The sequence below is a fragment of the Pogoniulus pusillus genome, chromosome 27, assembly GCF_015220805.1.
Source record: "Pogoniulus pusillus isolate bPogPus1 chromosome 27, bPogPus1.pri, whole genome shotgun sequence".
Taxonomy (NCBI): domain Eukaryota; kingdom Metazoa; phylum Chordata; class Aves; order Piciformes; family Lybiidae; genus Pogoniulus; species Pogoniulus pusillus.
In genome coordinates, this window is record NC_087290.1 from 1,830,520 (window position 1) to 1,843,113 (window position 12,594).

The 12,594-nt window shown below is 58.7% G+C and overlaps 2 protein-coding genes across 3 annotated transcripts in view; one reads left to right on the plus strand and one right to left on the minus strand.

The window, feature by feature from the left end:
- Positions 1 to 2,319: 2,319 nt before the first annotated feature.
- Positions 2,320 to 8,177, minus strand: ALKBH4 (alkB homolog 4, lysine demethylase). Its single transcript, XM_064165807.1, has 3 exons — positions 8,073 to 8,177; positions 5,869 to 6,066; positions 2,320 to 2,996 (listed from the first exon to the last, which is right to left on the minus strand). Exons 1-3 carry the CDS (start codon positions 8,175 to 8,177, stop codon positions 2,364 to 2,366), a joined length of 936 nt encoding a protein of 311 aa, XP_064021877.1. The 3' UTR covers positions 2,320 to 2,363.
- Positions 8,178 to 8,197: 20 nt separating this feature from the next.
- Positions 8,198 to 12,594, plus strand: part of LRWD1 (leucine rich repeats and WD repeat domain containing 1) — a 41,364-nt gene continuing 36,967 nt past the window's right edge. For both annotated transcript variants that reach the window (XM_064165804.1, XM_064165806.1), the window contains exon 1: positions 8,198 to 8,280. The gene's annotated coding sequence lies outside the window, so the exon portion shown is untranslated. The remainder of the gene's footprint in view (positions 8,281 to 12,594) is intronic.

Below are 12,594 nucleotides of genomic sequence, written 5' to 3' on the forward strand. Positions count from 1 at the left end.
CCTGTCTGTGGCTAACAGCAGCTCCTTGCCTGTCTGTGGCTAACAGCAGCTCCTGCCTGCATTTGACCAACAACAGCTCCTGCCTTGGCTAACAACAGCTCCTGCCTGTCTGTGGCTAACAGCAGCTCCTGCCTGCATTTGACCAACAACAGCTCCTGCCTTGGCTAACAACAGCTCCTGCCTGTCTGTGGCTAACAGCAGCTCCTGCCTGCTTTTGACTAACAACAGCTCCTGCCTACCTTTGGCTAACAACAGCTCCTGCCTGCCTTTGGCTAACAACAGCTCCTGCCTGCCTTTGGCTAACAACAGCTCCTGCCTGTCCTTGGCTAACAGCTCCTGCCTGCCCTTGGCTAACAGCAGCTCCTGCCTGCCCTTGGCTAACAGCTCCTGCCTGCCTTTGGCTAACTGCAGCTCCTGCCTGCCTTTGGCTAACAGCTCCTGCCTGCTTTTGGTTAACAAGAGCTCCTGCCTGCCTTTGGCTAACAACAGCTCCTGCCTGCCTTTGGCTAACAACAGCTCCTGCCTGCTTTTGGCTAACAACAGCTCCTGCCTGTCCTTGGCTAACAGCTCCTGCTTGCCTTTGGCTAACAACAGCTCCTGCCTGCCTTTGGCTAACAACAGCTCCTGCCTGTCCTTGGCTAACAACAGCTCCTGCCTGTCCTTGGCTAACAGCTCCTGCTTGCCTTTGGCTAACAACAGCTCCTGCCTGCTTTTGGCTAACAACAGCTCCTGCCTGCCTTTGGCTAACAACAGCTCCTGCCTGCCTTTGGCTAACAACAGCTCCTGCCTGCCTTTGGCTAACAGCTCCTGCCTGCTTTTGGCTAACAACAGCTCCTGCCTGCCTTTGTCTAACAGCTCCTGCCTGCTTTTGGCTAACAACAGCTCCTGCCTGCTTTTGGCTAACAACAGCTCCTGCCTGCCCTTGGCTAACAACAGCTCCTGCCTGCCTTTGGCTAACAACAGCTCCTGCCTGCCTTTGTCTAACAGCTCCTGCCTGCTTTTGGCTAACAACAGCTCCTGCCTGCTTTTGGCTAACAACAGCTCCTGCCTGCCCTTGGCTAACAACAGCTCCTGCCTGCCTTTGGCTAACAGCTCCTGCCTGCCTTTGGCTAACAACAGCTCCTGCCTGTCTTTGGCTAACAGCTCCTGCTTGCCTTTGTCTAACAACAGCTCCTGCTTGCCTTTGTCTAACAGCTCCTGCCTGCTTTTGGCTAACAACAGCTCCTGCCTGCTTTTGGCTAACAACAGCTCCTGCTTGCCTTTGGCTAACAACAGCTCCTGCCTGCTTTTGGCTAACAGCTCCAGCCTGCCTTTGGCTAACAACAGCTCCTGCCTGCTTTTGGCTAACAGCTCCAGCCTGCCTTTGGCTAACAGCTCCTGCCTGCTTTTGGCTAACAGCTCCTGCCTGCCTTTTGCTAACAACAGCTCCTGCCTGCTTTTGGCTAACAGCTCCTGCCTGCCCTTGGCTAACAGCTCCTGCCTGCCTTTGGCTAACAGCTCCTGCCTGCCTTTGGTTAACAACTCCCTCTGCCCAGGACAGGCGTCAAGGACAGCATCAGCACAGCCCTGCTGTGCATTCCCTGAGTCTGCTGTTACACTTCCATCTGACTGAGCTCATCCCAGAATCCCAGCATGGTGAGGTTGCAAGAACCCTCTGGAGATCATCCAGTTCAATGCCCACTGCTAAAGTACCCACAGCAGCTTGCCCAGCAGCACAGTGCCAAGGGGGTTGGAAGCTCTCCACACAAGGACACTCCACAGCCTCTCTGGGCAGCCTGCTCCAGGCCTCCAGCACCCTCACAACAAACAACTTGCTCCTCCTCTGCACAGCCAACCTCCTGCCTGACACTTTCTGCCCCTTGATGCCACTTGGTCTGTCCCTGGGCACTACCGACAAGAGTCTGGCCCCAGGCTCTTGCCCCCCACAGCTCCTTCAGCTCTTGCTGAGCATTGCTCAGTTGCCCTCAGGGGCTGCTCTTCTGCAGGCTCTCAGCCCCAGGGCTCTCAGCCTTTGCTCCTCCCAGAGCTGCTCCAGGCCCCTCAGCAGCTCTGCAGCCTCCCCTGGACTCTCTCCAGCACTTCCCTGGCTCTCTGCAACTGGGAATCCAGAGCTGGACCCAGCACTGCAGATGTGGCCTCCCTAGGGCAGAGGAGGAGGAGAACCTCCTTTGCCCTGCTGCCCACCCTCTCCCTCATGCCCCCCAGGACACCATTTGCCTCTTGCCCCGCCAGGGCAGCCCTGCTGGCTCAGGAGGCACAGCTTGGTACCCATGCACCCACCCGGCTTGCTCCCCACAGCCGCAGCAGTGCCCTCACCTGTGCCAGTCCTCTGCTTTATTGCTCACCTCTGCTGCCCGCCCTGCTCACACAGGCCTCCCCTGAAAGGACAGGGCTATGGCCAGCAGCTCTCTGCCCAGCTCCTCCTGCGCTCCGCCGGGGCTGAACTCAGCGGAGAGCTCCCTGAAGGTGATGCCGAGGCGGCGGCGGCGGATGTGGCGCCGGTGGATGCTGTGCTTCCAGCCGTACCGCGCCGCGCCGCGCAGCACCAGCAGCGAGCGCCGCGCCAGCGCGATGCCCACCCGCACCTCCCTGCAGGGCACCAGCCTGGCCGACTCCAGGCACTCGCTGCCCTCTTGCCCTGCCTTGCTGCCTGCTGGAAGAGGTCCCTGGGGGCTCCGTTCCCCGTTTTCCTTTGTGGAAGTGGGGAAGAGCTGGATGCTGCCCTCCGAGTCACAGGACATGGAGAGCACAGTTTGGGAGAGCAGGTTGAGGGTAACCAACCTCTCTCCCCACAGCCAGCAGTCATCAAAGTGTGGGTCGATGGCAGAGCCCCTCTCTGGCCTGTAGTCCAGGTTACACTGCTCGACAGGGGAGAAGCCACCCAGCACAGAGCAGGCCTCCATCTGTGCCACAATCTTCTTACTGAAGCTTGGCAACCCAGAAAAGCTGCCAGCCTTCAGCCTCTGCTTCTTGAAGTTCACTTTGGGCCCATAGTCCTGTTGGAAAAGAAAGGGAAGAAGTCAGGGGTAAGGAAAAATATCTAGGGTGAGTCTTTCTGGAGAGGCTGTGATCCTCATGGGGTTCATGGTTAAGAACTTTGGAGTCATAGAATCATGGAATCAGCCAGGTTGGAAGAGACCTCCAAGATCATCCAGTCCAATGTATCCAACCTATCCATCCAGTCCAGCCTATCCAACCAAGATCATCCAGTCCAACCTATCCATCCAGTCCAACCTATCCAACCAAGATCATCCAGTCCAACCTATCCAACCTATCCATCCTATCCACCTGGTCCAACCTATCCAACCAAGATCATCCAGTCCAGCCCTATCCAACCTATCCATCCAGTCCAACCTATCCAATCAAGATTATCCAGTCCAACCTATCCATCCATTCCAACCTATCCAACCAAGATCATCCAGTCCATCCTCTCCATCCAGTCCAACCTATCCAACCAAGATCATCCAGTCCAACCTATCCCTCCAGTCCAACCTATCCAACCTATCCATCTGGTCCAACCAATCCATCCTATCCACTCAGTCCAACCTATCCAACCAAGATCATCCAGTCCAGCCCTATCCAACCTATCCATCTGGTCCAACCTATCCAACCAAGATCATGCAGTCCAACCTATCCAATCAAGATTATCCAGTTCAACCCTATTCAACCTATCCATCAGGTCCAACCTATCCAACCAAGATCATCCAGTCCAGCCTATCCATCCAGTCCGACCTATCCAACCAAGATCATCCAGTCCAGCCCTATCCAACCTATCCATCTAGTCCAACCTATCCATCCAGTCCAACCTATTCAACCAAGATCATCCAGTCCAACCTATCCATCCTATCCATCCAAGATCATCCAATCCAACCTATCCAATCAACTAAACCATGGCACTAAATGCCTCATGCAGAGCTTGTCTCTTCCAGTGACCTGCTCCTCAGCAGGTTGCAAAGGGACTCAGTGAAGTGACATTCATAGATTCATAGAATGGGTTGGAAGGGACCTTCAAGATGAGCCAGCTTCAACTCCCCTGCCCAGGACGATGAAGGCCTCATTGAGCCTGTGAACACCTCCAGGGAAGGAGACATCCACAACCTCCCTGGGCAACCTGATGTTGTGGATGTCTCCCTCCCTGGAGATGTTCAACACCAGCTTGGACAGGAAAAACTTCATCATCCAGCCTGGCCATGAACACCTCCAAGCAAGGACCATCCACAGCCTCCCCCTGGGCAACCTGTGCCAGTGTCTCCCCACCTTGACTATAAAAGAATTTCTTCCTAATGTCATTAATCTCTCTGGAGTTAGATTCTAACCTGTAAAGTGAATAAACCTCAAACCACTCACTTCTGTCACTGGGAGGTCTAAAAGAGAGAGACTCAGAGCAGAAGCAACTTTTCCCAGTGGAGGCAGTGGACGCTGGCCCAGGTTGTCCAGAGAGGTGGGAGCTGCCTCACCCCTGGAACCATTCCAGGTCAGGTTGTTTGGGGTTCTAACCAACCTGCTCTAGTTGCAGATGTCCCTGTTGACAGCAGGGAGGTTTTAGGGGGTTTGTAATCATAGAATCATAGAATCAAGCAGGTTGGAAGAGAGCTCCAGGCTCCTCCAGCCCAACCTAGCACCCAGCCCTGCCCAACCAACCAGACCATGGCACTCAGTGCCCCAGCCAGGATTGGCTTCAACACCTCCAGCCACACAGACTCCACCACCTCCCTGGGCAGCCCATTCCAATGCCAATCACTCTCTCTGACAACAACTTCCTAACAACATCCAGCTTAGACCTGCCCTGGCACAGCTCCAGGCTGTGTCCCCTTCTTCTGTCCCTGGCTGCCTGGCAGCAGAGCCCAACCCCACCTGGCTACAGCCTTCCTGCAGGCAGCTGCAGGCAGCAATGAGCTCTGCCCTGAGCCTCCTCTGCTGCAGGCTGCACCCCCCCAGCTCCCTCAGCCTCTCCTCACAGGGCTGTGCTCCAGGCCCCTCCCCAGCCTTGCTGCCCTGCTCCAAACACCTTCCAGCACCTCAACAGCTCTCTGCAATTGACCAGCCCAGAACTGGACACAGCACTCCAGGGGTGGCCTGAGCAGTGCTGAGCACAGGGGCACAAGAACCTCCCTTGTCCTGCTGCCCACACTGCTCCTGAGCCAGCCCAGGATGCCATTGGCTCTGCTGCCCACCTGGGCACTGCTGCCTCATATTCAGCTCCTCTCTGCCAGCACCCCCAGCTCCCTCTCTGCCTGGCTGCTCTCAGCCACTCTGGCCCCAGCCTGCAGTGCTGCTTGGGGTTGTTGTGGCCAAAGTGCAGAACCCTGCACTTGGCCTTGTTCAGTCTCATCCCATTGACCTCTGCCCACCCATGCAGCCTGGCCAGGTCCCTCTGCAGGGCTCTGCTACCCTCCAACAGCTCCACAGCTGCTCCTAGCTTGGTGTTATCTGCAAACTCACTGCTGCTGGACTCAATCCCCTGCTCCAGATCAATAGAGGCATTGAACAGGACTGTTTGTACTATACATCCTTTATATCATAGACAGGTGGAGGACCTTTAACTACAGAGAATGTGATCAGCCAGATACAGAACAGTCTGTGTGGTGAGAATAGTTTGCCCTGCTGAGACCTCATCTTGAATACTGTGTTCAGTTTTGGGCTCCCCAGTTGCAGAGGGACAGGGATCTACTGGAGAGGGTCCAGTGGAGGGCTGCGAGGTCCTTGATTAGACAGGGCTGGTTGCTAGGTTGGGCTGGATGAGCTTGGAGGTCTCTTCCAACCTGCTTGATTCTATGTTTCCTTCCACCCAGACCAGTCTGGGATACTGTGGGAACAGCTTTCTTTCTCCAGTAGGATCTAAGAACAAATGAGCTGCTGAAGTCAAACCTGTTTCCTTCGACCAGACTGTGATGGTTTCCATTCGTCTCGATCCATCAGTTCGACTATCTCAGACTCTTCCTCTTCACTAATGAACTCCTCCATCAGAAACACCCCTGGAAATGGAAATGCCCAGCCAGCAAACTCTGAGTGCTCATTTCCTACTGCCAGGCCTGTCGATGGGCAGTAAGTGAAATTATCTTCTCCCTGTGGGAATAACAACAGTGAGGAAAACAGCAGTGGGGAGACACTCATCACAGGAAGGTATTTCTAACAGGAAGGATGTTGAGGTGCTGGAGTGCATCCAGAGAAGGGCAACAAAGCTGGGGAAGGGTCTGGAGAAGAGTGCTGGGGAGGAATCATGGAATCAGAGAATCAAGCAGGTTGGAAGAGAGCTCCAAGCTCAGCCAGCCCAACCTAGCACCCAGCCCTGCCCAACCAACCAGACCATGGCACTAAGTGCCCCAGCCAGGCTTGGCTGCAACACCTCCAGCCACAGCCACTCCACCACCTCCCTGGGCAGCCCATTCCAATGCCAATCACTCTCTCTGACAACAACTTCCTAACAACATCCAGCCTAGACCTGCCCTGGCACAGCTCCAGGCTGTGTCCCCTTCTTCTGTCCCTGGCTGCCTGGCAGCAGAGCCCAACCCCACCTGGCTACAGCCTCCCTGCAGGCAGCTGCAGGCAGCAATGAGCTCTGCCCTGAGCCTCCTCTGCTGCAGGCTGCACACCCCCAGCTCCCTCAGCCTCTCCTCACAGGGCTGTGCTCCAGGCCCCTCCCCAGCCTTGCTGCCCTTCTCCAAACACCTTCCAGCACCTCAACAGCTCTCTGCAGTGGAGGAGCCCAGAACTGGACACAGCACTCCAGGGGGGACCTGAGCAGTGCTGAGCACAGGGGCACAAGAACCTCCCTTGTCCTGCTGCCCACACTGCTCCTGAGCCAGCCCAGGATGCCATTGGCTCTGCTGCCCACCTGGGCACTGCTGCCTCCTCTGCAGCTCCTCTCTCCCAGCACCCCCAGCTCTCTCTCTGCCTGGCTGCTCTCAGCCACTCTGGCCCCAGCCTGTAGTGCTGCTTGGGGTTGTTGTGGCCAAAGTGCAGAACCCTGCCCTTGGCCTTGTTCAGTCTCACCCCAGTGGCCTCTGCCCACCCATCCAGCCTGTGCAGGTCCCTCTGCAGGGCTCTTCCACCCTCCAACAGACCTACACCTGCAGCCTGAAGAGGAGGCTGAGGGCAGAGCTCATTGCTCTCTGCAGCTCGCTGAGAGGAGGTTGCAGTGGGATTGGGGTTGGGCTTTTCTCCCTATTATCAGATGACAGAAGGAGAAGCAATGGCCTGAAATTGTGCCAGGGCAGGGTTAGGTTGGAGATGAGGAAAACTTTATCTGCTGCAAGAGTGGTCAGGGCTTGGCACAGGCTGCCCAGGGAGGTGGTGGAGTGCCCATGCCCGGCGGTGTTACAGACAGCTGTGGCCATGGCACTTGGGGACAGGGTTTGGTGGCCACGGTGGGGTTGGGTTGCTGGTTGGATGCTCTCAGGTGTCTTTTCCAACCCAAACGACTCCACGATGCCCATGATTCCCCCCTGCAACCTTGACGCTGCGGTGTGAAATCTGCCTGCACAGGGCCCCTGCCAGCTGCTGCTGGGGAACAGCCCTTCCCCTGCTCGTCTGAAGGTGCTTTTCTTCCCGACCAGTATCTTCATCCCGCCGGAGCAGGGAGAGGAGCCGATCCTCAGCGCCGAACGTGCACGGCGGTGAAGGGAGGACATCCCCCAGCCTGCCCGCAGAGAGGCTTTGTCACATCAGCAAACGCTGGATGAGGGATACCGATGGAGCTGGCCCGGGCGAAAGGCCGAGCTCCAGCAGACCTGCCGCTAGCGCATGGAGGCGAAGCGAGAGCGGGGAGCTGCTGCCTGCCTCTGCCTGGGTACTCACTCAGGCGGACCCACGCGGGTCCTGCTCACAAACACCCCGGGGAGCCCACCGGGACTAGCCCTGGGTGCCCCCCAGCCTCTCCAAGGACCCCAGCCCCCCGGGAAGCCAAAGCCCAGGGGGGGTCCGCATCCCCTCCGGAGCTCTCTCTCTGCGCAGCCCAGCCGGGACCCCCCCGGCGCGCCCCGAGGGGCAGAGGGCAGCGCCCCCCCCCCCGCTCCCCCCGCGCCGAGCCCCGCCCCGCCGCCGGCCCCGCCCCGCCGCCCCCTCCCCGGAACCTGTCGGGGCGGAGCGGGCTGCGCGGGCCCCTCGCAGAGCAGGCAGGAGCGGATCCCCTTGCAGCCGCAGCCCGGCCCTCCGCCGCTGCTCGCCGGCGGCTCCATCCTCCGGCGGCGCTGAGCGCACGGCGTCCCCCTCTCCGCCTCCTCTCTCCGTCCCTGCCCGGCTCCTGTCCTCCTCCCCTCCCGGCGGCGTGGCCCGCTCCAGGTGAGGGGGGCGGGGGCGGGCCGGGGCCGGGCGCTGACGGGACGCGGGGGCCGGGCGCAGGCCGCGCGGGCCGGGAGAGCCCCGGGGGGGGGGGGGGGGGGGGGGGGGGGGGGGGGGGGCGGACTCGCTCTCCCAGCAGCCCCCGCGGCACCGAGCCGCGGTGCTGGGCCCGGCCGCGTCGCGGGGGCTGCTGGGAGTTGTAGTTCCGGCGCCGCGCACATCCGGCGGCCCTCATGAGGCCGCGCTCAGCACCGGCCCCTCACCGGGCCCGCCAGGTCGGGGCAGCGGCAGGAGGCGGCGTCCCGGAGCCGCTCGGCGGCCAACCGGCAGCCACGCCAGGCCCACCGGTGCTGGCCGCGGGGGGTGCTGCGGCCCGTGACCGGTCCCGAGTGGCCGCGGCCTGACACCGCCGGGGCCGGCTGGCAGCGCGGCTGTCGCCCCTGGCCGGGCTGCGGGCCGAGGGCGGTGCACTCCGCAGCAGCACGGCGGGAGGCTGCGGGCAGCTCCGGCCACCCCTGGCCCTCGGCTTAGGCGAGGCTGTGGCCCAGGCGGCGCACGGTGCCTAACGCTGAGCTCGCACCGATCCCTGCCCCTTTAGTCCGGCCGAAATCGCCACCTGCTGTGGGACTGCTGACTCCACCGAGGGGCTGCTGTGGGGCAGGGGCAGGCTCGGTAGCGGTTCTGGTGGAGGTGCCCAGAAACTGGGTCAGGGATCTGTCAGGAGCCTTGTGCAGCATCACCCGGGGTGCTGTGGCCATGGCGGCTCCCGTGGTGTGGCAGGGGACACAGCTGTGGCCGAGAGGTTGGTGAGGCCAGAAGGAGGGTGCTGGGAGCACCCACAGTCAGCGGTGTCCTCTTCATGCCGGTGTAAACTCTTCCATCCAGGCAGGACTGTGCAGGCACTCAGGTGTTAGGAGAGCAGTGTCCTGTTGCTCATCAAACCGACGGTCCAGGTGCTGTAGGCACCTCAGGGTGCTGGAGTCCAGCCTGAGGACAGCCTGGTGCCTCGTGTGGTGCTGGGGATGTGCTGTGAGTGGTGTGCAGCATTTACTGGGATGGTGTTCAGGCAGCCATGAGGCTAACACAGGAGGACAGTTCTGAGCCTGGCCTTGGAGGTCTTTCTCGTTGCTTCCCTCTGTTGGAATCTCTGTCAGCGAGAGTGGCCAAGCCCTGAAGCAGTCGTTTGGTGAAGCTCCTCTGGCCCTGTTGCTCTTATTATTCCAAATATCTGTTTAGCCACAGGCTCACAGCACCATGCAGGCTGGCACAGCCCCTCAGGAGCACCAAGCCCAGCCTAGAACCCTGCTCTACAAGATTCACCTTAAACCACAGCCCCAAGCACCACATCCAAACTGCCCTTAAATACAACCAGGCTGGGTGACTCCACCACCTCCCTGGGCAGCTCATGCCAGTCCCTGTCCACTCTCTCCAGGGAAAAACATTTTCCTAATGTCCAATCTAAACCTCCCCAGCCTCAGCTTGAGGCCATTCCCCCTTGTTCTGTCTCCAGTGACCTGTGAGCAGAGCCCAGCAGCAGCCTCTCCACAACCTCCTTTCAGGTAGCTGCAGACAGCAGTGAGCTCTGCCCTCAGCCTCCTCTTCCTCACACTACCCATCCCCAGCTCCTTCAGTCGCTCCTCATCAGATTTATTCTCCAGGCCCTTCACAGCTTCCTTGCCCTCTGCATTGGCTCCAGCACCTCCACATCTCTTACTGCAGTGCCCAAAACTGAACACAGCACTCAAGGTGTGGCCTCACCAAAGCCAAGTCCAAGGAGACAATCACCTCTCTGCTCCTGCTGCCCACAGCATTTTCAATCCCAGCCAGGATGCCTTTGGCCTTCTTGGCTGCCTGGGCACTCTGCTGGCTCACACTCAGCTGCCTGGGCACACTGCTGGCTCACACTCAGCTGCCTGGCACTCTGCTGGCTCACACTCAGCTGCCTGGGCACACTGCTGGCTCACATTCGGCTGCCTGGGCACTCTGCTGGCTCACACTCAGCTGCCTGGGCACACTGCTGGCTCACACTCAGCTGCCTGGGCACTCTGCTGGCTCACATTCGGCTGCCTGGGCACACTGCTGGCTCACACTCAGCTGCCTGGGCACACTGCTGGCTCACACTCAGCTGCCTGGCACTCTGCTGGCTCACACTCAGCTGCCTGGGCACACTGCTGGCTCACACTCAGCTGCCTGGGCGTTCTGCTGGCTCACATTCAGCTGCCTGGGCACTCTGCTGGCTCACATTCGGCTGCCTGGGCACTCTGCTGGCTCACACTCAGCTGCCTGGGCACACTGCTGGCTCACACTCAGCTGCCTGGGCGTTCTGCTGGCTCACATTCAGCTGCCTGGGCACACTGCTGGCTCACACTCGGCTGCCTGGGCACACTGCTGGCTCACATTCAAGTGCCTGGGCACACTGCTGGCTCACACTCAGCTGCCTGGGCACACTGCTGGCTCACATTCAAGTGCCTGGGCACACTGCTGGCTCACACTCGGCTGCCTGGGTACACTGCTGGCTCACATTCAAGTGCCTGGGCACACTGCTGGCTCACACTCGGCTGCCTGGGTACACTGCTGGCTCACATTCAAGTGCCTGGGCACACTGCTGGCTCACACTCAGCTGCCTGAGCACACTGCTGGCTCACATTCAAGTGCCTGGGCACACTGCTGGTTCATATTCAGCTGCCTGGGCACTCTGTTGGTTCATATTCAGCTCCTGTCTATTACAGCCTCTGGATCCCTTTCTGCCAGGCAGCTCTCCAGCCACACTGCCCCAAGCCTGCAGCATGACTTGGGGTTGTTGTGCCCCAAGTGCAGGGCCTGGCATTTGGCCTTGTTGCAGCTCATCCCATTCATGTTAGTCTAAGCTTATCCAAGTCTCTCTCTGTAGAGCCTCTCTACCCTCATTCAGATCAACACTGCCACCTAACTTGGTGTCATCTGCAGACTCACTACTGACACTCTCAATGCCTGAATCAAGGTCATCAGTAAAGATGTTAAACAGAAGTGGTCCCCACACAGATCCCCGAGGAGCACCACCAGTGCCCAGCCACCAGCTGGATTTATCTCCACTGCCCACTGCTGCTCTCTGGGTCCTCCTGTCCAGCAGTGCTTTATCCAGGAGACAATGTGCTCAGCCAAGCCATGAGCAGTCAGTTTGTCTACAGGAGTTGTGTGGGAGCAGTCTGAGAGGCTTTTCCAAAGTCTGGGAATACACTGACAGCCTTCATCCAGCAGCTGGCTGATCTTGGCATAGAAAGAGATCAGGTTGGTCAGGCAGGACCTGCCCCTCATAAACCCATGCTGACCTGGCCTGTTCTTGTGGTTCACAGGCTCACAGGATATTAGGGGCTGGAAGGGACCCAAGGAGATCATCCAGTCCAAGCCCCCTGCCAGAGCAGGGCAATACTACCTAACACAGACCACAGAGGAACACATCCAGACAGGCCTTGAAAGGCTCCAGAGAAGGAGACTCCACAGCCTCTGGTTGTTGTCTGTGTGAAGTATGATGGCATTTGAGATGCCCTGCTCTGTGACCTTCCCTGGGACAGAGGTCAGGCTGACAGGTCTGCACTTTCCTTTCTGCCCTTCTCTTAGGTAGATGTCACATTTGCTACCCCCCAGTCCATTGGCACCTCCTCAGCTAGCCAGGACTTCTGCTAAATAATGCCAAGTGGCCTGGCAAGCAGTCTGCCAGCTCCCTCAGCACCCTTAGCTGCTGCCCATCTGGCCCCACAGATTTGTGCACATCTAAGTGGCACAGCAGGTCAGTGACCACTGCCTCATTTGTTGTGATCTCCTGGATCCAGTTCCCCTCCCTGACTCCTGCTTCACGAGGCTGGGTGCCCAGGGCACTGCTGGATCCAGTGCAGAGTAGGCATTGAACAGCTCAGCCTTCTCCCTGTCCCAAGTGCTTTAGTTTGGGGCAATTCAGGAGGCAGGACTGGTAAAATACACAATTGTTTTTATCTCCAGCAAGCCCTGCCCACAACTGCATACAAATGACTTAGATTTGGGTTGTCATTTGCTTGGGAACATCTGCAGGAGGATGCTCATGGGCAGGTCATTCATTTAGAACCACAAATGTTGGAACACTTTAGCCACAGAATGGCTTTGCCTCACTGACAGACAGGCAGCCTGGAGCCCAGGTGAGTCTGTGCTGCTCACAGGGGGGGAGTAGGAACTTCCAGATAGTCCCTGACTCCTTTGTGGCAGTGTTGGAACTGCTCAGCCCTTGAGAGGCTTCTGGATCTCCCCAGGGTGCTGGGAAGGAGGCAGAGGATCTCTGACCTGAGCCTGGTTCCTCTTGGCACA